This window comes from Drosophila mojavensis, unplaced genomic scaffold (genome assembly GCF_018153725.1).
Source record: "Drosophila mojavensis isolate 15081-1352.22 unplaced genomic scaffold, ASM1815372v1 contig_277, whole genome shotgun sequence".
In the NCBI taxonomy this organism is placed as follows: domain Eukaryota; kingdom Metazoa; phylum Arthropoda; class Insecta; order Diptera; family Drosophilidae; genus Drosophila; species Drosophila mojavensis.
The window spans coordinates 833,870-859,833 of NW_025318822.1; the positions used below are offsets into that span (position 1 = coordinate 833,870).

Sequence of the window (25,964 nt, forward strand, 5' to 3'; positions counted from 1 at the left end):
GTATTTGAGTAAATTCAATATGATTTCAAATAAACATTTATATAATGTAGCTTTACGATGGCAAAATTTAATTTTCGCTCATATATTTGTATTTTGATATTCATTTGTATAACATTTAAGAATTGCATCACACATCGATATTAAAAACAACAATGCATCAAAACATTTATATTTCGTCTTTTTTTTCTTGTTTTTTTTTTTTTTTTTTTTTTTCATTATGTTTTTAAGCAAGTCTACGAGTGACTGCTCTTTCTTTCATAAATTAATAAAATAGTTTAGTTATTTAGTTTTGTTTGCAAATTTTGGATTTGCTTGTTAAAGGACACCAAGTGAAAGATTTTTTTTTTTGACTATGCAGTTTTTTTTTGTTGTGTATAAATAGTTATTAAATTCGCTTTTGTGGTAGGGTTTTTTTTTCAACTTTTTCGCTTCCGATAAGTTCTGTGTGGTGGGCATTTTGATGCTAGGTTCAGTTAGAGTTATCAATTTTTTTTCAGTGCACTGGTAAACACTTCCAAAGGGATTGTCTCTTAGGGGCACATGGTACATAAATACATACATCAATATACAAATAGTTGTAGATAAATATATTCATTATATAGTATGTGTGTGTGTGTGGGTGCTCGTGTATATGTGAGTCAGTTTGACACTGTATACATTTAAAATTTGACTAATTTCATTCAAATGTTTCACTTAAGCTTAACTTTAACCTCTTGCCGCCTTCCAGCCGTTTGTTTATTGAAATTACAGTTTCTTTTATATTTAATTACCATTTTTCATATTTTAAATACACCTATAAACATTTATATATATAATTATTATTTTGCAACGCTATAATTCACATCAATATATGTACTATGCCTGTATATAGAACACGTACGCCTTTATATCTGTATATATGTAGGTAAGTAGAGTTGGTTAATAATATTTTGTATTTCGCGAATCGCGACTTTCGCTCAATATATGTTTTCTTCGCATATGTCTTGTATTTGCTTTGTTCAATAATATTTGTAATTGGAATATGTTTTGTTCAAACTCACATCGAGATATACTGCCCTCTGAGGGGCTAAAAATATGCATACAATTTTCTCTGCTTGGCTCTCTCCTCACGTTGATCTCATGGCATCGATAATCATCATCAGGTCATCCATCCATTCTCCCGCCGCTTAGATCTCGTAATTGCGAAATTTGTTGGCCACATCGGTGTTCTCGGTGCCCCACTCGGCCTTGCGGCTGCCGTAGTAGAGGGCGGCTCCACCTTCGGATGCGCGTCGATGGGCTGGGTTCGGGGAGGCGGCGGTGAGGCCGCCGCTGCTGCAGCTGGGACCGCCCGGACCAGCACCGGCGCCGGTCTCCGGCAACATGCGGTCCTTGGTCTTAGGTGTGGCCCAATGCATGGACTTTGATTGAACGAAAAACAATTGGCCATTAATCGAATTTTCTTGTGCAGCTACGCAACTACTGCCAGAGCCAATGCATCCGGACGGATTTGAAATACGAACGTGAGTGTATTTACATAAGAATCGATTTGAATTTGTGCTCGGATGCATTGGCTCCTCGTTCGCATGCATGGCGTACACTTAGAACACTTTGGATGAAGAGGCACATTGAAAGAATACCATAAAATACGTAAAACTGGAGGTGCTCAGGCGATCAGAGTCAGGCTTTACACTGGGAGTTTAAATCAAGGTTGTAGCTAGTTAAATTTAAGTCACATTTGCGGTTTAATTGAACCAGTGGTCTGGTTTTCCTGTGTGCCGTGCCCAATCTTACTAGCTCTGTATCTTACAAGCAAATCAAGTGGGGAGGTAACCGCAATGGCCAGTCGAGTGAGTTTAGTCCGCAAATGAGAAACGCAACCTGTGCAAATGGCTGCCACAGGCGACCACCCAAAGCCGATTTATGGCAGCTGCCATCATCCGGCCACAGCAAATTAGCCAGGCCGAAACCAACCCCCTGTCAACTTTGATGACTGCGCGACAATTTCCTACGGAAGTTCGCATAAAGCTCGCCTGCAACGCGGCAGTTAATCTAATTCAAAATGCAAAAATGAGAGAGCGAATGCAAATGCATTCTCATCTAATCACTTATTCCATTACCCAAAAACAATAGTGTTTTACGAATGCATAGAAGATGAATACGCTAAAGTCAACTACAAAAATTCTTTTTAACTCGGTTGAAATAAATATATACTATAAAATACAACTACCCAAAAATTTAAGCCAAAAAATTAACTAAATGAAATAAAATTCAATAGAACTTGATACGAAAAATTGAAGACAGATAAAATAAAAAATATATATATATTAAAAAAAGTATAATATAAGAAAACGTAAACCAAACAATAGAAAAAAAATAAATAGAATTGTATAAAGCAAATATAAAGAAATAAATAAATAAAAATTAAGCTTTCATAAAATAATCAAATTAAATAAAAATATATATACAGATATGTATATATAAAAAAATTTATAAATATGTAAACCAAAAAATTAAAATAAATAAAAACTGATATAGAAATGGCAAAAATTAAATAAAACAAAATTAAAAGAAGTACATTTGGCATAAAAAAAACGAATTAACAAACAATGAAAATTAAATACCAGAATCGGTTAAAAAGAACATTAAGAGCTTTAAGTAATATTATTTTTATGGAAATGTGCGTTAGGAGTATTTCTAGAAAATCGTTAATTGATTAACTTTAATTATATTTCAGTCTATGGCTAGAATGCGAGTATATTAGGTGACTTGCTGAAACTAGAACCTGAACTCTCATTGTTCTGCCTTTTCAAGTGAATGAGTCACTCTGGCTCTGGTATGGCGAAATACCTATATATGTATATATGTACATATACAAATAAATATAAATAAATAATCATCTCTGTCTCCTTCTAGATCATTAAATATATATGGTCTCGCGTCACTTGTTGTTTGCCGTAGTGCAAATCGTTTGAAAGGATAACAGACAGTTGGAGAGACAACGCTGATCCTGATGCTAGTCATATACAATGTGAGCCACTGTAATTTTTCCACTTTATAAATAAAGCCTAAACAGGCGGCACATACAGAGAAAACACAGCGCCACAGTTGTCTACGGTGTTTTTCGTTTTTCTTTTGAGGGGGATTGAATTTTACTTCTCTGTTTCGGTACATTCCTGGCCCATACGCATACCTCTTTATCCACCTTCTCGGCAATTGTGTATCTTCTCACCTGGCCGACGTGCTCCTTCATACCCAGCCACTGCTTGTAGCTCATTGAGATGCCGCTGTTGCGCCACTTGTCGTACACGGCCCGCTTCTCCGGATCGCACAAGGTCTCCTTGGCCTCCTGCAAGTGAAAAAATTTCCAAAATGCTTTTTATTTTTGTTTATTTGCATTAGTTGATTGAAGTCAGATTTTGTTAAAACCCAAAACAAATAGCATTTAGCTCGTCCTCTGCTCTGTTTGGCTACGGCTTGAGCCGTTGCTTGCAAAGTAATCAATTTGTGTAGTATACTTATTAGCATGACTGTGATTAACAAACAAACACACCCACACACCCACACACATACGTTTGTGAGTTACACGCTCAAGTGGCTTCGATAGCCTATCTGAGCTGATACCAGCAGACATCTACAATTTGTATGCCAAAGCAGTCTGCTGGCATTCAATGAATAGACAAAGACCACAGATTCACAGACACACCCACACACTCACTCACACCCACACACACACACACACAAAGAAGCAAAATTACACACGCTGTGCTTCTGAGATTTTATTGCCATGATTCGCACGTGATAATCAATTATTTTACTACTCATTGGCTATGTGGGTCAGCAAGCAAGGTTTTCGAGCCGTCAGCTGCCGGCTGCTTTATTTCTCTTCAATTAATTTTGCCTTGTAGCCATTTTTGCTCTTGCCAATAAAGGCCGACTTGGCCTGGCTAAAAACTTGTCGGAAACAGCGTCAGGATGCTTAATAAACTGGGAGTGTCAGCAATATAAATATGTTCTTATATACGTTCCATGAAATTCAGCTTGTTCTCAGAATACACATGTCTTGTATATGTTTCTCTATATATGTAGTTTCTGTAATCATCTTATGTTTTATAAGTGCACGCTGGGAGATGACTTAATGCTTAAGACTTTTGTTTTGCATATACATATATGTATATATAAATGTGTGGATATATGCTATAAATATATGTACATACATATGTAACGGTAATTTGACTACCATTAATTCTAATTCTATGAGTTTACATGCTGCTTTCTTTGAAAATCACGCGCTCTGTGGGAATAACAATTTCTTGTATAGACTACGTTCAGCAACAGCCAATGTTGCCTCTCACTCTCTCCCTCTGCACAAGCTTTAAGCCTCACGCCAATACTACTGCAACAGTAGGAGACAGCCATGGATATAGGAGATTTACAGACTCAGATTCTGCTATCAATTCTATCAACAGTCTCTCCTCATGTTATCTCAACGCTACGGTTATACATAAAAACAAATGATAATAATAATAAATATGAGTGTTTGCATTGTGGTGCATTGCTTAGATTTGCATTATATTATCTTTGGCAAATACATGTCTATCAACAACAAAAAGGCATTTTATTGTTAACAGTATATGTATCATGGGAAATAATTTGTTTTTACTTGCATTAAATTGAGAAAGTGTTTAAATTAACCAAATATGCTTTAAGGCAGATGCGCGTAGAACTAATTTCAAAAATTTATACGAAAACATGCTGGAATCAAATTTATGCACATTTGAATCTTGAAATTACTCTTGAAATGCTTTATAGCCATCATCAGCGTTTGTTTTATGGCTTTGACGTTATAGCAACCATAAAAAGGGCTCCCAGCCATGTTCCAAGGCAGAGCAAACACACAAACAGAGGGGGGTGAGAGAGAGACAGAGAGAGAGATAGAGTGAGGGAGAGCTAGGGCGAGAGGGAGCTTTACAAGCTGCAAATTTTATTTGCCTTTTATGGCAAGTTAGAGCTCTGGACCCAGTTTCACAACTATCATCCATAGAAGAACAGTTCCGCTCGACTTGTTGCCGTTGCCGTTGCCGTTGCCCAAACGCGTAACAAGTTTTATTGTCGCCGTAGCTGACAGGACTCTAATGAGCAGTGGCAGGCAGAACAAGGACGAGCGAACTGGCAACTGTTTGGCTAAGTTGATTTAGTTCCCTTACGTTGTCGGTGGCTAACAATAGCCGCTGAAACATACAGACGCACATTAACATATGCGTACATACATATGTTTATTTTTATGATACTCTGCTCTGTTCTGCTGCTGCTGCCTCCTCACACAGCGCAAAATCAATAATCCTTTTCAAAATAGTAGCCATATACACACATACATAGGGTATATATATGTATATAGGGTATAGTCGCATGTAATTTATTTTATCTACTTGCAAAGTGCTCGCGATCTCTGCAGCTTTTTGTTATGTGTAAAATTCAATTTGAGGTTGAGTGTAAATGAGTGTGCTTCTGGTTATTCAATTGTGTGTGCTCGTGCATGTGTGTGTGTATGTGTATTTGATGCGTGTGCATGTTTGCGCTTTGTTCCATGTGGTTTTAAGCATTCACCGACTGACAACCAACCATTTTGCATGCCCCACGCACATCTCTTGCTATCGTATATGTGTGTGTGTGTCAGCTTGTGTATGTGTGCGTGTGTGTGCTTTTAGTTTTTTTTTATTACGCTAACTGAGGGGTTATGTTTTATAATTTATGTGTATGGCGAGAGTAGATCAACAATGCTTTCAGCTCACCTAATGCAAAAAAAGAAGAGCAAAAAAAAAAAGAAAAACAACTCGAGTCGAAGCTTTTAACTTAAATAAATTACCCTCGGGGGGCATAATGCCAAGTCTTTGGCCGCCCCTCGCCCTCGCCCTCGCCGCCTACTTGGGCACCCACCTGGCGGTACTTTATTAAATATGTAAAATGTTTGCGTTCCTGTTTCCAGGTAAATGTTCTTTTGTTGCTCCTTACCTTTAGCTGCTGGAACTTGGCCTCCGCGTCCTTGTCGCCGCTGTTCTTGTCCGGATGATACTGGAGTGCCAGCGCCTTGTACTCGGCCTGGATTTGCTCCGGCTGCGAAGAAGAAGACAGAAAATTACGCAAATTAAGTAAATTGCAATGAAAAATTCTGTTCTGCTATAAATTATCCAAGCATTTTGTGGCATCAATCTGGAAAAAAATAATAATAATTTCAAATTATTGCGACATGCAGATTTTGTGCTATTCCGGGATGAGCATAAAGATGACAGTGAACATAAAGATGATTACGGCGATGTGTCGATACTGAGCACACGCTAAGTGAACAAGCGACGCCACGGCGTCGTCAAGGACAGGTGCGCGAACAGGTGTAGCCACACGACAGGTAAAGCTGTCAGCAGCAAGCGCAGTCTGGCATTAGAATCAGAGCAACATCAATGGGGCGGAAGCGATAAGTCCCGATGACAATAACAAGCAAACATCTACGTGATGCTCTGCTGTACGCCGCGAAATTGTTTGCCGGAAAATGTCAAGAGTGAAACTGTAAACCGCTGAGTGTAATAGCATCCCACGTTCCCGTGGGCCTGAAAGACGACCCAAATTGTGCGAGAATTGAGACCAAGCGCATAACACTTGGCTCAAAGGACTCAAAGGACGACTTCTGACACTACGACAACCTTGACATCGGATTCCGCCCACGACCGACTGGCTGACATTAGCGTCAAGGCTGTGCGAGCAATTGAAATTAATTAAGCCAAAGTGTTTGCAGTGACAGCTAACAGCACCAGCAGCAGCAGTAGCAGGAGCAGCGGCAGGAGCAACAGCAACAGCAGCAACAAGTTGCTGTCGGGCAATATTTTGCGGCAGACAGCATTTATCCTGCTGCTGTTGGCCGAGTTTGGCGGCTGACAGGACCTGACAGTTGTCATCGCAACCCAGGCAACAAAAGCGCATTATCCACTCTGAATGGCATGGCGGTGGCACGGTAGAGCGGCAGAGAGCTAAAGCGGTAGACCGGCAGAGCGCTTGGACGGTGCCCGGGCACTCAATTTTCAAAACAAAAGCCTCTTGTTGAGCCTTGTTGTTTGTGCCAGTTGTTGATGAAAATGGCTTTGCATGCACAATAACAGACATTCACAATGAGCGCTGATGCCACAGACCAACAGTTGCCCAGCTTAGTCAGTCAGTCATTCAGTCAGTCAGTCAGCCAGCCAGTCACTCAGTCAGCCTTTCATAATGCCATTACTTTACGCTGCTTGTTTATTTTCCATTGTCTGCATAAAGTATAGACGTTCCTTGCTTATACAAGTTTAAGGCTTATATATATATATATATGTCTATACATATATATAGATATATATTTATATAAGCCTTAAATAAATTATAAGCAAGGAACGTCTATATAGCTATGTATATCTTACACTTGTGAATATTGGCAATACTTATATTTATATGTTGTAAATATTTGCTTTAAATATTACCTCTAAATATTTCTTCTATTATTAGTAATTGCTCTAAGTATTCTTTATAAGTCTTCCCTCTAAGTTTTTCTTCTAACTATTACATCCAAGTATTTCTTCTTAGTCTTTCCTCGAAGCATTTCCTCTAAGTGTTTCCTAAACGATCACTGATAACTTCACTTCACTTTATTGCACTGCACAACTGACCCCACCAGGCCTGGGCGACTGAAGAAATGCTGCAGCTGCTGCACTGTATATAGGGCAACTTTTACTCAGGCACTCAATCGCGCTCAAATGTTCAGCTCGATTTCAGGTAGTAGTCGTAGCAGTCGACCTTCAAGCGACCAATGGGAATACTCTCTTCTCTTTAAAAGGCCAATGGGAACTCCCTCTGCTGCTTCAAGCATTCTAGCTTCGTTTTACTTAAATAGAAATACGAAATGAATATTGCTGCATACATATACATATATATAACTTAAATGATCATCTTTAGTTCTTCTTTGGCTCTTACTTCTCTTAGGCAGGCAGTCGGAGAGACAGACTGTTAGACAAGGAGGTAGACGGAGACATAGGATATGCAGTCACACAAACGAACATATATAAAGGCAAACAAACACACATACTAAATCGGATTACCTCGTTACGCTGCACAAGGATATATGTATGTATATGCTTGATATGCTAATTAGCTTATGCACATTAATATTTATTATTATGAGATGGCATAGAGCGTAGTTTCTTCTGTTCTATAGTTCTCTTAAGGAGTATGACTTCTGCATAGTTTGCCTCCTTTTCTGGCTATTCCACCCCATACTCATTTTCAATGAATTTATTATAAGCAGGCTAGACCATTTACGAATAGGCTAGATCTAGCCGGAAATGGGCTAAACTGGCAACACTGAGTAAATAAATATATATAAACTGTTGTCGACTCCGTTTGCTATTAGAATATTTCTATTATTAATGAGCGCACGTTGATTTTTGTATGTTGAGCTAACGGCAGCGAGGCGTATAATTAATTTCAATTTGTATTACTCATGCGGCTGACTGCAACGGCAAAGGCACGTAAAAAGAAACGTTATTCAGGCAGCAGCAGACAGAGATTCTACACTCCCTCCTCCCATGGGGGACGCCCACAATTAACTTAATGAATCTCTGGCAGACATTCACACAGGCTTTTCTCTGCATTCCTACGTAATACATGGTAAGGGGTGTGAATGCGTAGTAGATCCTGGTATTACAGACAATAACGGGAATTTGATACCAAACACAGACACGCACACACACACACATGTACATAACTAGAAATGTGTGTCAACGAAATGATATGTTGACATTTTGTTATTTTCGCCGTCTATTCACAAAATTTGAAGCTTCAACAAAAAAGGTTCGTAACAGGAACACAAAATACCCAGCATGAGGCACATTCAGAACTTCTCTTGTCATTTTCAATAGCTAGGGAAATAGCATCAGCATCCAATGACTCATGAACACAATATGCAAATAGTAGAGGCCGGCATTAAGTAGATAGAAATGTGCAGGGGTTCTCTGTTGCAATCGAGTGTGCGAATTGCATAATGCAATTAAAGTGAACCAATTAGAAGTGAATTGATCAATTAGTATGCATTGCCGTTAAATTAACTTTGCACCGAATTTCCATTGGATTGTACCGCACCAATGTTGGAGAGAATTGCAAATGAGTATCAAGAGACTGCAGTCCAATTGTTCTACAGATACAGATACAGATACAGATACAGATATTTCGAAGCTGACTTTCATTATAAAAGCCAATAAACATACATATGTCAACATGGGTATACGTATTTGTGAATGCATAAATAAATACATGCATATATAGAATAAAGCGAACATGTTTGCATATATATACATACATGTATAGAATATAGACTGGACGTGACATATGCAAATATTTCTAAGAGTATCGCATAGGTCCATCTGGTACAACAATGCTCGATTCATCTGTGTGAGAATAGTAATGGGAATTGTAATCGCTTTGCTCTGAGCTCAACTGAAGGCCATTCAAAAATCTATCCAAGCTTATTGCATCCAATTCTAACTATTATAGTAACAAAAGTTGTTAATTTTTACGAAAAAAAAATAATAAAATAGACTGAAAATTTTATATAAACATTTTTTAGGAATTTAAAATTTAATAATTTGCATAAAATAACTTGAGTTGCTCAAAAACAAGTTTGATTGTAAGAAACAAAAAAAAAAAAAAAAAAAAAAAAATTTTTTTATTTTTTTTTTTTTTTTTTTAATATTCAATTTCAAGTTTCGTAAATTCACCTTTCTTAATTTTTCGCTATTTTTTTTTTTTATAATTTACATGAGGAATGTATTGCTTAGATATAAACTGAATATAATATATTCACATATTATGGGCACATCAAGTAGAAAGATTCATACTCTGTGCCTTCTGCTGTCTTAACTTATTAAAAGTGAGCTTTCACTTGTAAAAAGATGAATGAAACAAATATCATTGCTGTAAAATTTTCTATTATTAAAGGCGTGATTATCAATTGAGTGTGAATGGTATTGATATAAGCTATAAAAATTTACTTGAAGTAGTTAATCAAAATTAGGTAAAGAAAAACGGCTTAATTTCTTCGCAAAGTCTGAGCAGAACTCCTATAACTCCACCACCTTGACGGAAAATTATACATTGCACGCAATAAATATCATTTTGGAGTCCCTGCTGAAAGCCTCCAATCCATATGTTACTTACAACAACAATAATAATAATAAACAAGCTCTCTGAGTGCTAAGCCTAATGGCATTGAGAATGAATTCTTGAATATAAAATGAATACAGCTTGAAGAACTGGAGCTGACTTTGTTTTCGGCAACAGCTATCCTTGCTTTTATTATATTTGAGCAAACTACAAATTTTCATATTAATGAGATCCGTTTCCCAGCAGACATTTTGCCATTCTCGCCCGCAGAGTCACCCTCATCAGGAGTGATGCTTAGCCAGGGGGAACTCGTGCATAATTCAATAGATGGCACAACATGATGCAATCGACAGCTTGAAAAATTGCCAACATTAAAATGTTTACAGGTGGAAAATTACGGCAACGTCAAAACATTTTTCATGCCATTGAATTTGATTATGCCGCAGCCTGGAAAAGTTACCTTCGAGCTACGCTCATGCGTGCTCGGAAAATTGTTATTGAAATTTTGAGCTAGAAAATTTGACAACCCCAAGCGAGTGTGCCGAGTGTTATTCATACAGTGAAATTCCATTAAGCTAGGCCAGAGCCTTGGGCTGAACAGGTAAGTGAGTGCGATTAAAAGGGTTTGGATGTCAACGCAACGGACGAGCCATGCCCACATTCAATACAAGTAAGCCTAATGACAAAGATCTTGTCAGGCCGTTGACAGGCGAGCGCTGCGAGCAACCTGATATTAAAACTGAAAATAATTGCCAGGCTTAACTCAAGCAGATTCCCGCACACGCACACGCACTCGCTGACAACTTTTGTCAGAGATAATTTAAGGACTCGGGCTGTCAGTGAAAAGTGAAAAGTTTTTCCCCAGCTACACGATTTCCACCAGGCATTCGTCGGCTCGGGCGTTTAATTGCCAAGTGGCAGCTACTAAGTTGTATCTCAAAGCTGCAGCCGCACTCAATTCTTTTAATCTGGCACGTCTCTGAATCTGAATGCGAGACGTAATTGAAACTAATTCTCAAAGCAAATGCCCCGACGAGCTGAAAGCCAGGTCGGCAAACGTCAACTTGTATTTGATTTCATTTATATCTGGATCTGTATCTGTATCTGTATCTGTAGCTTTATCTAGCTTTGTTTATCTAAGACTGTTTGCCTGGAGAAGCGGAAATGCGGAAAAGCGTTGCCTTTGTGGCTGCCATGGCACTCGCACCTAATTCAATTAATTCCAAATTAAATTTTTGGCCAAAATCTTTAACGGGACCGCTGCTTGGATTTGCTGCTCAGCTCATTGGGAACTTAGTTAATTATTGGTTTTAATTAAACTTTCGACTTACCGACGAGGTCTCGTCGCAGTGGAGCAGAGCGTAAAAGTCCTCGTTGGGACTGCGTTTATAGTTGATGATGGCATCCACAGCGCTCATTTTTAGGGAGTTTTTTATGCGGCGAGGTGCAGTTAACTGAATATTAAAATAAGAGTGATTATGAATACAGGTAAAGGAAAAATAAATAATCCTGTTAAAATTGGAGGGCCAATTTAATATTTTACTTTTATTAAATTTTAAATTACAATATTAAACTTAAAGTGAATGTTTCATTTAACTGTTTATATAGCTTTAGCTGTAACATTTTCACACAGCTTTCTCATTTGTTTACTGCGATAATTAGTTGATACGAATATGAATTTGATTCATTGGCAAACAATAACAAATAGCATGCATTTAGTTTTTGCCTCTCCAAACACGTTTAAGCCACAACAGCTGACCTTCGAGCCGAAACAAATAAGCTAAGAACAATTAGCGGCTAAAACGAGTTAAATGAAAACGCGCACTAAATTACGAAATTCAGTTTTTGGCCTTCTTTGACTTGTTTGTTTTTTTTTTAATTATTTTTTTCTTTATTTAATTTGAGCCACTTTCACTTAGCATCGAGATGTTTAACACTTAAGACGTCGTACTACAGTTATTGTTTCTTGCTTCGCGCTCTCACAATCAAAACAATTCTACAGTCGAGCACTGCATGACGCAGCGGGGAAACGGGGCGGGTGCAAGCTGTGATTGTCACTACACATAAAGCTCTCACTCTCACTCTACTCGCACTCGCACTCTCACTCTCAGCCGTGATCTCTCTCTCTCTCACACTCAGTGCTCTGTCTCTTTCGCACGCTCGCTGTGCACTTTTAAATAAAGTTGTCTGTTATTTAGCTTTATTCAGCTGGGTTTATTACATTTATTAGCGCTCACGATGCTGCTGGCAAGACGTCGAAGTCCAAACTGAATCGACTGCCAACGGCTGGGGCTTTGTTTGGCTCGGCTCTGTGCCAGTGTGGCTTGGCCTACGCACTGGAAGAGCTTGTCGTATATGTCTCTAGTGAGAGGCGCCGCTTCTCGGCAGCTTGCGCTCACCAAAAGTTTCCTACACGCAGGCACCCAGCACCCAGCGCCCAGCACCCGGTGAACTTAAAGCACCTTTGACTTTTCGGCCGCCTTCCATGTGCGTTGATAAGCGCGCGGGCTTCTCTCATTCAAATGACGGACACAGCATTACGTGCTCAGTGCTCAAGAACTGGTTTGATCGTAGCTAATGTCGGGTTATACCCAATTGATAACTGACTCAGCACCGTGAGTAATGTACCGAACGGTGTTAAAACCCCAAATGAATTTCAGAGTTAACGCCAAAGTTGTGCAGTGTTTGCACTCGCTAAGCTTTTAAGCTCAGACAATTCCAGTCGCACAGCTTTTGCATAAGCGTATGCATGCTGGGTGCTTTGCTAAGCTATAAAAAGTTTCGCTACAGCTTCAACCATAAACGGTGTTTTATAGCACTTTGAATGGCCAACGGCAACTTGTTGATTTACTTCTGAGCAGTGTTGCCAGTTCAGCCTGCAGTGTTGGTAATAAGTTCCTTGAAAATGAGTATGGAATGAAATACCCAGAAATTGAGGCAGACTATACAGAAGTCACAGCTCTTAAGAGAAGCTACAATACAAATGCGTTTGTCTCCCTGTATATCTATTCGTATGTCTGTCTGAAGTCAGATAGACTACTACTGTGAGATCAGTTTGTCTCTCCGCCTTTCTCTCTGTCTGTATGCCTAACAAAAGAAAGGGACGAAGAAGAACTACAGAAGATTATTTCAGTTTTCTATATGTATGCAGCAGTGTTCATTTCGTATTTATATTTAAGTAAAGCGAAGCCAGAATGCTTGCAACAGCAAAGGGAGTTCCCATTGGCCTTTTAGAGATAAGAGAGTGTTCCCATTGGTCGCTTAAAGCTCGACTGCTACGACTGCTACCTGAGCACGACTGAGTGTGTGAGTGATAGTAGCCCTATATAAAGGGCAGCACCTGCTGCATTTCTTCAGTCGTCCAGGCCTAGTGGGGGCCATCGTGCAGTGCAGTAAAGTAAAGTTAATTGTGTGATCGTTCAGCTAAGCGTAAAAGACTTGGAGAAAACTCTTAGAAGAAAAGTTTCGTGGACAGACTAAGAAGAAATACTTAGAGGAAATACTAAGAAAAAATACTTAGAAGAAATACTTGGGTGTAATACTTAGAAGAAGAACTTAGAGGAAAGAATTGGACTTTTTGCCTGCTTTGGCCTATTTCTCTGCGCAACCCAACTTATTTCAAAGCTCAATAGCTGGAGCTCAATATCTTGAAGCGACCCACAAGGAACCATAATTAAATTATACTCTTCCAAATTGTCAAACACTCGCTCCTATCGGGAAATGGCACATTTTGAGCTCTGCCAAAGCCAGCTAAGACTCATCAATCTGCGGTCAGTAGAATGCGTGGTGTGGCCTGTGGACACACGGAAAATCGCTTTTCAAATTAAAAGAAGCAGTCAAGTGTGGAAAATGCGAAGACATCTGTGCGGCGAACGGAATGGAAAATGTAAACTGTTGCATGCTTTTAGGTGGGCAGCAAAAGTTTTCATAGACTCGCCGCCGTAGCTGTCGCCCCCAAATGGGCCAATGGGCGGCCCAAAAAATAATTTCCGCCCATAAATCATCATAATGGTTGGCCAAAGGCCCCAGTTCCATATGGAAGCGAGCGAAAAGGTGGTAGGCAAACGAAATGAAGATGAAACAGATTGACAGCCAGCATAGAAAACAGGAGTTGACAGCGGCCCACGCACGTTTCTCAGCTTACTCTGTGCGTGAGACTATAAATGTACACATATATATATAAATGTGTGCGTGTATGTGACGTCTACAAATTGAACTAGCTAGAGGACAGGCACACACACACACACTGAAAAATAGAGAAAGCAACAGACAGAGAGATAGAGAGAGGGAGAGCACGAGCGAGAAAGTAAGACAAAACGAAACGTTTTAATTAGACAAAAGAGCTAGGCAACTATTTATTTCCATTTCTGTTTGCCCGGCTAGCAGCACTGCCGCTAGCCAAGATACACACTGAACGAATGGAAACACCAGCGAAATCCAGAAGACATAGAGCGAGCTCCAACAAGCTGTCCAGAGTCCTGTCCTGTGTGTGTGTGTGTGTGCGTGTGTGTGTGTGCGTGTGTGTGTGCGTGCGTTTGTATTGAAATTGGTATCCCATGGCAACTGCATTGCGTTTCAGTTAAAAGCAAAATCGCAGCTCAAACAATTTGCTCGGCCACGAAACTGTTTTCCAATTTGGCCCGTATATTTGTTTGCCAATTGCATGTGCGTCTTTCAAATAGAGCTGAACTGAGTTCGAATTGAAGTTTTTGCAGCTGTTGAATACCTGAGATGCCCCAAACAAATAGACGCGTGTTAAGGAAAGAAATGTATTTAGGAAATTAAAAGCATTTCAAATATAGGGTATTCGACACAAAAATACTAGGGGATGGAAGTATCTATTTAATAATAATTTCATTAATTTTAAATATATGACTCTATTATTTAATTTGTATTTCATTATAATATAAAATATTCTGCATATTTACATAGATGCCTATATTATTGATATTAACTGCAGTTCCGTAACACATTTTAAATAAATAAATAAATAAAAAACTGTAAGAGTTGAGACTTAATGCAGAAGCTAAGAACTGTTAAATTATATATTTTAGTGCTATATGAATTAATAATAGCGGGGACTTTAGGGAACTTTTCACTGAACTAATGTCAGCTTAAGTAACTTAATGAAATACTAATTCAGATCACTTTGAAACTAAAACCAAAGTCGAGCTGATGGACTTTACTTTTAGAGAGAGAGAAGAGAAGAGACCGCAATTTTCACATTGAACTCCATTTGGAAAATTTCCTAGGATTGTTAGGTCTCTTTTGCTACGACCTTAATAGGTAGCACACAGAACATATAACCTTAATTAAGGAAGAAATGTAGTTAAGTTCATATCTTAACTACAATTCTTTTCATACATAGAGATAGATATATTAATTAAACGGTATTAACAACAAATATACGGTTATTCAAATAAAAAATTATTAACTATTTTATTTACAAAATGCTTAATTTTAATTGCAATGTAAATGTATTCAAAATGGCTTATAACATAATCTTATATTGCAGAAGAAGATGATCTCCGATTATTACGATTCCTTTTTTAAAGCAATACAAATCTATGACAAAAATCTACTGTAGAAAATTAAGCAACTCTTCAGATTTAATATTAAAATATAAATAACGGATATAAGCCGAAAAAGTATAGAAGAGAATATACAAGAAATGTTAACCCTCTAGCTAGAAGGTTTATTTTATTTCAAATTTAGCATTGCACATGATAAACTCTTTTCCTTACCTAAGCGAGTAAAATAACTGATAAATATGGAAAACTAGCCAAGCGTGAAACATTATACAACTTTTGCATAGGATGCTGTCGATTCTGGCATAATGCGAGGCACTGCAATATTTTACAGCACAATTCACTTTGTGGCAGTCAACGAGGATGATTCGTTCTCTGTTCTCTGCTTTGCATCGTTCGATTCAATTGGCAAAAGTTTTTTATTTCTGGAAAATTGGCATTGTGATGGGTGCACATGAGTCTCACAAAGCTACTGCTGGCAGGGCATTGAGACGCCAGCTGGCTGTCAGGCTGTGTCTGTGCTTTATATCATTGCCTGGGCTGGTCTGCTCCTAGGTCAACGCAAGTCAACGACACTAGCCAGAGCAAGACAGAGATTGAGATTGAGATTGAGAGGGAGAGAGCGAGTGCGAGTGCGAGTGAGAGGCAGAGAGAGGGGGCAACGACAGCTTGCTGTGTTTATAATAAAAAGTACTTCAATTACTTTGTGCAATGTACAACTGTGTAACTGCGTGAGATAAACGGAATAAGCCCGGGCCCAGGCATAGCTGGGGGATGGGAGGCAACCCTTCTGGCATCCTTCACATGAGCGAGTTTTTCTTTATGTTTCGTGCATTTTTGTTTTTGTTTTTGTTTTTTGCGAGTGTCTTCGCTTTGTTTTATTATCCGTTTTGCGCTCCCCTCGCTGACTGCCCTATAATTTATTTATGCCTATGTTTTATTATTAAAGATTTCCCATATATCGCTCGGCAGCGACGCGTTGGCGTTGGCGTTGGCGTTGCCGTTGACGCTGCCGTCCATCCACAGGCCACAGCGGGCTGCTTGTTGACAAAGAAATTACTTATTAATCATATTTGAGCGGTGATTTTACGTCATCACGGAGTCAACAGCTGTTGGCGGCTTCTCATTATCCTTTATCCTTTACGCCCTACCCTTTACCCTTTGCCTGCGGCTCTGTAATCTGTAATCTGCTGAGAAGTTGCCGCTTTGACAGATTTCCCGCACAATGTAGACCCAATTACAGCTGCTCTCGAGACAAGCAGTATAATCAGCGATGTATCTGCTTTCATATATACACAGTCAGCCAAAGTATTCGTATCTGTATCTGTATATCTATCTGTTTCCACACAGATGCAGATATATGTATGTCGTCTTGCTGCTTGGGCTTCTAGTTGCGCCGAGAGACCAGAAAGACATTTGTCGAGCATTAATTTTAGAATATTTCATGTCTTGCGTTTATTCGGCGCTTTGTTTGCACAGCGAGGCACTTGTCTTTCATATATCTCTCAGCCGATTTTACAGGAAGTCCGTCGCACTGCTATAGTGCCGCATCGGTATGATGAATGAAAAACTAGCTACACTCACGATAGTTTTGCCAAACGCCCAGACACCCTGTACCCAAGTGCAACTCAGCGCTCAGCTGTCGAACGCCGGGCAAGGCAAATGCCGCTGGGCCAAATGGCCAGACAGTCAGAGACCGTAAAAACGGCAGCAACAGCAGGAGGAGTGGCCGCAGGAGGAGTGACAGCAGCAGCAGAGGCTGCGGGGCAGCAGATGCAGAGCAACAATAGACACGAGCAATGGCCTAGTCCCAGTCGCACTCCCAATCCCCAACAGGCTGTTTATAATATGTAGTTTTACTTTCAAATGCCCTAGGTCTGAAATCGAAAAACTAAAAAATGTTAAGTATAACACTAAGTCTCATATCAGAAAATATGAAAGTTGATGAATAAATATTTAAATAATAATTTCTTATATTAGGGAAATATACATTTGAAAGAAAGAAATTTAGGAATAAAAATATACAACAAGAAAAATAAATTATTATTTGGTTAGGCTAAGTTTATTTTTACAAGTTACTAAAACTGGCTTAGTAGAGTACCTTTAATATAATATATATTTTATATTAATTTATTTGATAACATTATCATTTCCAAAATTCATAATTTCATAATATTATATTATATTTTAAATTCTGAATTTTGGATATGATAATATATAAATAAATATATTATAAATAATATATTTTAAATATGTATACACAAGTATTAATTATGAAAAATTACTCTAATAACCCAGTTTTAACATATTCTAAAAATAGATTATGTATGTATGTATAAATTTAAAATTAAGGTAATATTGAAATGATAATATATTGTATAACAAGAAATACACAAAATTAATAATTATTAATATTTGAATATTATTGAAAAAAAGGACTTGATATAATTTTATAAACTGAATACAATATAAATTTTAAATAACAAAATTTGGAATCATAAGATCACAGATATAATGAAAAATTATTATTACTCTCAAGTTAAAGAAAAAAATTATTTTAAGAAATTGATATATTTGAAAACACATAAATATTTTAATTATTTTTATCTATTTGCCTCTTTAGATTTAAATTATTTTCATTAAAGTTAAGCATGACTAAGGTGCAAAAAACACATCATCTATTTAAAGCCCTTAGGCAATTGTAATTGCAAGCTAAATAAAACACAGTTGAACTTAAAATTATTGGTTGTTTACTAAATAAACACATCAACAATATCCTAGTCCAAGGGTATTTATGGGTCGGCGCTCTCGCGCTGACTTCGAGCTCTTTCTAGTGGCTTTTATTGTTTGATGGACTGTGGAGCCGGGGGCGAGGGTGTGTACCAAAATAGCGCCAGCAACGCACGTCGAATGCAGGGGAGGAGGGAGGGGGAGGGGGGGAGGGCTGGCAGTTACAGATTTGACATGCGTCATGGCTCACGCCTCGGCCAGCGGCACTAATTGCAGCCCGTTCGCTCAGCATTTTCAGAAATTTCGAATTTCATTTCGGATTTGGCTTTAGCACTTGCAGCAGTCAAACAATTAGCAAACGGCCCGCCCGAACAGCAGCTGCTCGCCCAAAATATTGAATTGAACGTCAACATTCAAATCTGAATTCAGAGCGATCTGTCGCAGTCGCAGCAGCAGCAGCAGCCAACGTCAGAGATGCCAAAGAGCGGACACTGACTATAGCTGGCCTGCTCGCACTTGCGGCTGTCTGCGACTATTTTGGTAATCCCGACTAGTTGGGCATCTCGCTCGCCGGGAAAAAGCACCAAATACACAATCACACACACACACACACATTGATGCATATGTATATTAATATACACATAGACAGCTCATGTCCAACCTAGTTGTATGTATTGTATTTGGTATTTTGGTCGCTCTCCGGCGACGGCGATGGCGACGGCGACGGCAGCGGTTCCGGTGCCAGGCCAGACGGCGAGCAGTGCCATCGATCGGGACAGAAGCCTCAGAATCGTGTAATTTGCCTCGTGCGTTGACGCTGGGCGCTGCTCGCTGATTATTTTCAATTTATTGCTGCACGAAACGAAACAAACTGAATTTTTCCGTTCCGCTCGCATTATGCGTTTTTAATTGTACAACAAGAAATTCATTTTGTTTCATTTCTGCAATTTGTCTCGCGTCCGTTCTGTCACTTTACGTTGTTGTCACCACCTCTGTCTCTGTTGTCGTTGTCGTTGTCGTTCCCGTTGTCGTTGTCGTTGTCGTTTTCTTCCTATTCCGTTGTTCGTTGCACGCTGTTTCATTGTTCGTTGTTGTCGCCTCTTTCGTTGTCGCTGGCTGAGCGTTTACTCTCGCAGTGTCAAACACAGCCAGCGCCAGTGATCATCTCAGGAAGCATTCAAGATCTCAAGATTCACAGGTTCCAATTCGTGTCGTGAATGCAAACCTAAACTCAATTCTGCTCGTGATCGTGATTGTGAACGTGATCCTCATCGTCAACGTGATCGTGATAGTGATTATTTTCTGAAAAATTTCGATTGTTTATATAATAACCCAGAGCGGGCCACGAGCACATACAAGAAAGCAAGAAAAGAAGAAGAAAGAAGCAAAAAGAAGAAAATTGAAAATATTCATTTCTGCGTGATTCTCTTTCAGGCAAAACAAGTTGAGAAATTCTCTATTGAGTGTCTGTGCTGCCCTAGTGTGCGTGTCGGTGGGCCGCTATAGTCGCAATAGTTTTACAAATTTAGTGAGCAAGCGCCAAACCGAGTGAAAGTGACCCTAAAACAAGAGCCAAAGATACTCAAAAGAAGTGCATAAACCCCTTGAGATAAACACAATCAATTAGCAAACATGTCGGACAATGAGGAGGTTGTTGCTGCCGCCGAGGAGCAGACCAAGACAAGCCCCGATCCGGTGCCAGCCGCCGATGACGATGGCAGCAAGACCAGCGTCGTCACCGAACGCACCGAGGAGGTGATTCCCGGCGAGACCGAGAAAATGGTCACCGAAGCCATTGACGAGGATGGCGATGTCGTTGAGGAGACAACCGAAGTGACCCGCAAGACCGTCAAGCGTACCATGAAAATAACCGAGGTGAGTGATAGGAGTAGTACATGAATCTAGGGCTGGATCAGTCAGTGTTGGAAATAACCAAAACATGTCCAAATTCTTTATTTACTTATATGTTCATAAATATACATACATATACCAAAAATCATTTTTCACTCTGTGTGTGCGTCTTAACAAATTGTTTATATAGCCGTAGAAATGCCATAAATCACGATATGCTATCTATACTAGAATAGCATATATGTATATCCGCAGTATGTGTATGTAAATGCATGTATATATCATATGCTGAGCTGTATATGATATATCTATATGATATATATGTGGCTCGGACACACTTTATATAGGCGACGACGCCTGGCACGAAATCACAAATTTTGCAGCTGTTTGATTTCAGCGCAAATTACGAATATCAAAAAAACAAAAATTATTGTTAAGCACAAATCACTTAATGCGTTGTGATAGCTGCCAAGAAAGCAGAAAAAAAGCAATAATAAAAATTAAAAACAATCCGCCAAAAAGAACAAAATTATTATTCAAATGAAATGCAATAAATTCTGCGTTGCCTAGCAAAAGTCGCAAAGAAAAATGTAAAAAATATTGAGGTTTTCGTGTCTGGCGGTCTGGCAGCAGAAGCCGGGGCGCATTGCAATTAATTGCAACAACTTTTGTTGCACAAGTTACAAATTGCATTTCCGGTTCGGCGCGGCAGCGACGCGTGCGGCCAATGCAGCGCTATCTTGACTCTATATAGACCGCCTGAATTGATTTCTGTTATTGGCCAACTCTGTAGCCTTTTATGGCCGTCTGGGCTTTGTTTGCAGTTGTTTTTGGTTTGTTTTTTTTTCGTTTTTCTCAAATTTTATGTGACCCAAATTAAATTTGCGATTACGAGATTTTCGTTTTGGGGCTGATTTGACATTTTGTCCTTTGCTGTTTCCAAAGAGTCAAATGTTAAACGAAATTAAATGGAATCCGTTACGCACATGAGTTTAGATTTGCGCAACATGAGCGACAGCTATGAGGCAATGACACTGGCTGAAAGCCATATATCAGTTCCAGTTAATGGCCGAAGCTTTTATCGACGAGGCAGCGTTTATTTCCTTTAGTAAAGCTTTTGAAGATTGGAGGTGCACTATGTATTGAATTTGGCACTCAGTTTTAACTATTATTGGCAGGTGCCTGAACTTTCAGGAAGTTTTAGTTGTATTTAGTTTAATTTATATTTATTTTTTTATTTTTTATTTTCAATTAATATTAAATATTATTCTTGGGTGTCTTAACATATATAAAATAAAGATGTTTTAGTTAAGTTAGTGAAGCTTCAGCTTGTTATTTATTTTTTACTATTTTTTACTTATTTACTTTATTTTGTTACTTTATTTTATATCATATTTATTTCTTTTTTTTTTTCCAATTATTGTTGATTATAATTTTTGGTTTTCTTATCATATGTCCACATATGTTCATATATATGTATATAAAACACAGATGTTTTAATTAAGCTTCAGCTTGCTGTATATTTTCTTTTAAATATTATTTTACCTATTTTTTTTTATTATTTGTTTTTATTATTATTTATATATATATATATTTTTTTTTTTCAATTATTTTTTAGTATCTTAACATGTATGAAATACCAAAGTTTTAATTAGGCTTCAGCTTGCTATTAATTTTTGTTACTATTTTGTACATATTCTTTTTATTTTATTTATTTATTAATTTATCATTAATTAATTAGTTTATTTATTCAATTAATATTTATAATTATGTTTAGGTATATTAACATATATGCAACACAGAAGTTTTAATTAAGCTTCAGCTTGTTATTTATTTTTTAAATTATTACCTATTTGTATTATTTATTTGTTTTTAATTATCTTATTGATTTATTTTTTATACCCTGAACCCATTGAAAATGGGAAATCAGGGTATAATGGTTTTGTTAAAAGTATGTAACAGGCAGAAGGAGGCGTGGCAGACCCCACAAAGTATATATATTCTTGATCAGGGCGACGAGCTAAGTCGATTTGGCCCTGTCCGTCACACAAGTTTTTCTTTATATATCGATAACTACTCCCGATATTTTATTATCGATCAAAAACCTTATCGAAAGCTAGTTATTTAATTATATCTCCTACACCTTTAGAGCTAGAGCTTGCAAATTTTAAATGTAGACTTATATGTATTTTATATAATTTCGATTTTTGTTGTAATGTACCCCCACCCCTATATCCACCCCCTCACCCTCACCTTTGTAAAAGGCGTATTTCAAGTACTAGAGACATGTGCTTTGGAATGTACATACATTTTCACCATACGCCCTGAAACTTTTATTAAGATTGTACATCTAGAAATTAAATTATTCAACAAATAAATTCTTATAATGTTACTACACTACAGCGCAGCCCAAGCGCAGTTAGCAGAGCGCATTCTAATACGTGTGTGTGTATGTATGTGTGTCGAAAAGAAGTGCAGACTGATTAGAATATCAGATTAGAGGGTTCAGGGTATCTCCTAGTCGAGCAGTCTCGACTAGAGTCTTCTTACTTGTTTTTTTATGTTTTTACTTACTTAACTATTAATGTAAATAACACTAACTATTCTGTATAAGAGTTTTGGCTTATATATATATCTTTATCTTTTGAACGTCGCATTAATTTATATTTTAAGAGCCTTTAAATTTCATAAGTTTTAGTTAAGCTAAAGTTTGCATTTCGGTATTTTATTTTTGCTTATTATTAACTATTATTTGAATATTATACTAAGACTCAAGTCAAGCTAAGTTTTCTAAGCTGCAGTGTTTTGCATAAAGCCTGATAAGCTCTATGATGAATCAGCAGCTTAAAAGCATATTATTTCCAACGCAAACGCTTGTCACCTCCTCAGATACATCAATTTCATTGTGTGTCATATGAGTGGGTGCATGTGCGTGGGTGGGTGTGTGTGTTCATGCGTGGGTGTGCGTGTACATACATGCGTCAGTGTGCCCGTATGTGTATGTTGGCCCAGCCGCAGGTCAGCTAATTGTGATACGTGTGTCCGATGCGAGCGTGCCTCGTGCCACATGTCCTTAATGAGGCACGTGGTCTTTTTTGTCATTTTTATAGTTGGCCGCAGGCGTCTGGCAACCGCACGGGTACGTGACTCCGGCACGGCTCAAATTGAGAATGCAAAATGTGTTTAATGAGCGGCATGTGAGATTTGACATAAGCCATGAATTTTACAGTTGACTTAGCCGTAGTTTGCTGACCGCATCGCCCTTGCTCTGTTGTTGGCTCTGCTAATTTGCTAATGGATTTATGTAGTTGGCGAAATTGATATTGATGCAGTTAGCAGCATAGATTAGCAAATTTTCGTGGAACACACACACACACACACAGAGGCCAATAGTTGCGCCCAATGAGGCATGCCGATTAGTGCAGCAAGGCGTAAGCGATCACACAGTGCCGCACACAAAGCCGTGTGCAGAGATGGAGTTGAATATTTGGCCAAACACATTAATGGAATTTTCGGCGGCTCAAAGCCGGCAGCCACCCACACTTACTCACACACAGACACACACCCACCCACACACATGTGGTCAATGTTTGCTCAACTTGGCATTGCCAGCACAGATTTCGGAAGAATCGGTGCTCCACCACGATAGTGCCTGACCCTGGGCCGTTGCCTTAGCCCACTGCTGGGCCGTAGCCCTATGCGTCAGTAGCATTGACAGCTGTCAACGCTGCTGGCGCCTCAAAAACGACCCCACAAAATAATTCACAAGCGTCATCAGGCACACATACACACACACACTTACAAATGAGGCACGCATATTTATGTAGTCTATACTTTTCGCATTGCTACGGCATTTAGGTGTGACAAAACGAGTCAAAAACAATTCAATGTCATGTTGCGGCCACTTGATTTTCATTCATTTGTTGCAGCTCTCCCAAGGCAGCGGCCGCCCATTGCGCATACGACGCGTTGGCTCCAAGCGCTGCTCGCCGCTCGCTCGGTTCTATTCGATTTTGGTCAGCTATTTATGCGCTTGGCGTTTATTTTTTGTTTTTCGTTTCGTTTTGTTTCGTTCCGTTTGAATTTATTTATTTGGCTGCTTTTTGCTGAGCAAACAATTTATAATTTTAATGCACACACGCACAACAGTTGCGACTGTGTCTGTGTGTGTGTGTGCGTGTGAGTGTTAACTGAACATAATCTAAATATGTTTATATAATTGAAAAGCAAACGCGAAAACATCAAGCAAAACATAGCCAAAGTCTAAGTATGCCAGTGCGTCAGGCCAGGAAGGACGGGGGAGGCGGGCGGTAGGCAGACGATAGACGGAGGGGGCGTGACATATACAAACTGTTCATATGCTCATCAGTATATATGTAGTATATGCATGTGTGTGCGTGCTTGCGGTATATAAATACTGCTGCCAAATTGCTGAACGCACTGGGCCCACTGGGCGTATGATAAACGTGCCATTTATTTTGGCAGTCGGCTCGCTGTTTAACTTTTGAGCAGCGCAATTTTAGCACGATATGCGTCGAACGTGAGCATTGTTTGTTGCTATTGTGCTTGGCATAAATCAGTTTTATGAGTGGCATATCTCTTGTAATTTACAAGCACTTTTCATAAGCTGCCTGCCCCGCACAGATTTATTTGCTAATGCCTGAAGGCAAATGTCTGCAATGCGTTTGATTTTGATTTGGACCTGCCGCAACGGAAACTTTGCCACAAAGAGTTTACTTTGTAAGTTGTTGTTACAAGCCCAACAACAACAACAACAGCCGCAACAACAACAACAACAACAACATCAATGCCGCATCAACTGGGCAAACAAATAATTTCATTGCCTTCCATAAACTTCCTGCCGCCCGCTGGCGGATATTCAATTGATATTTACTTATTTCAATTACATTTTGTGTGCGGCGCATAAAACTCAAAACACAAATTCAATTTACAAAATGTTTTGCGTAGTTTTGCAAGTTGCCAACCGCAGCGCACACCACCGCATCACCGCACCACCCCACCACCACATCAGCCGTTGCCACTTTGGCTACATGTATCAATCCTATGCCTCTCACTGAATCCCACAAAAACAGACCCAAATGCGAGAAGCCAGCTGCAGATGGGGCCATGCAGCCCTCTGTCTTCAGACTCTGCTCTCGGCTGGGTGCTCGGGCCGTGCCGTTGTCTGCCCTCGTCATCGTGGTCTGTTGGCAAATCAATGAGGAAATTTGCCAATTGGGTAAATTCAACGCATCGTAGGCAACAGCTTGCCAGCCAGCCAGCCAGCCTGCCAGCCTGCCAGCTGTGCCCGTTGTCTGCTGTCTGTTGAATATGTCTGACAACAGCAAATGCAAATGCAAATGGCTCGAATCGCAATTAACTAACCCGTCCGACGAAACAGGAGAAAGCTCTTAGGCACTCCTCAGTTCCAAATCGAAACGGAAATTGTCCAAATGTGCTCGAAGGGCATTGCAATAGGCGAGAGTTAACAAATGGTTATTCCAAATTATAGAGAGCAGCCAAAGCCACCAAGCCGACTAACCAATACACTACACTGAAGCGAAGCTAATTCCTGACCAATTTAAATCCAATTTAAGTCCTGTCTAACCAAACACAACCAAAATTTGTAATTGAGTTTGATATGAAATGGTTTGTTACACATACATATACATATGTATATCTCTATATAAAAGAGACTTTATC

The 25,964-nt window shown here is 39.0% G+C and overlaps 2 protein-coding genes across 8 annotated transcripts in view; one reads left to right on the forward strand and one right to left on the reverse strand.

Moving 5' to 3' along the window:
• Positions 1 to 55: 55 nt before the first annotated feature.
• LOC6573975 (J domain-containing protein) lies at positions 56 to 12,474 on the reverse strand. Of its 2 annotated transcripts, none has more exons than XM_015167202.3 (5): positions 12,374 to 12,474; positions 11,484 to 11,606; positions 5,992 to 6,093; positions 3,212 to 3,328; positions 56 to 1,400 (listed from the first exon to the last, which is right to left on the reverse strand). In XM_015167202.3, exons 2-5 carry the CDS (start codon positions 11,568 to 11,570, stop codon positions 1,167 to 1,169), a joined length of 540 nt encoding a protein of 179 aa, XP_015022688.1. In that variant the 5' UTR covers positions 11,571 to 11,606; positions 12,374 to 12,474; the 3' UTR covers positions 56 to 1,166. The 2 variants fall into 2 exon arrangements, with proteins under 2 accessions (XP_015022688.1, XP_002000034.1); XM_001999998.4 differs by having other exon boundaries at positions 3,173 to 3,328.
• Positions 12,475 to 19,850: 7,376 nt separating this feature from the next.
• Positions 19,851 to 25,964, forward strand: part of LOC6573977 (tropomodulin) — a 52,610-nt gene continuing 46,496 nt past the window's right edge. Inside the window, exon 1 of one of the 6 annotated variants that reach the window (XM_015167211.3) lies at positions 19,851 to 20,285. In XM_015167211.3, the coding sequence (XP_015022697.2) occupies positions 20,043 to 20,285 (243 nt within the window). In that variant the 5' untranslated portion in view covers positions 19,851 to 20,042. The remainder of the gene's footprint in view (positions 20,286 to 25,964) is intronic. The other 5 variants (XM_015167206.3, XM_044008386.1, XM_015167203.3 and 2 more) reach the window with 5 other exon arrangements.

Coding starts and splice junctions, on each gene's coding strand:
- LOC6573975 (XM_001999998.4), bottom strand. CDS start 11,570: ATGAGCGCTGTGGATGCCATCATCAACTATAAACGCAGTCCCAACGAG. Junction 3,329..5,991: donor CCAAGTTCCAGCAGCTAAAG/GTAAGGAGCAAC, acceptor TTTCACTTGCAG/GAGGCCAAGGAGACCTTGTG. Junction 1,401..3,172: donor CCGAGAAGGTGGATAAAGAG/GTATGCGTATGG, acceptor GTTCAATCAAAG/TCCATGCATTGGGCCACACC.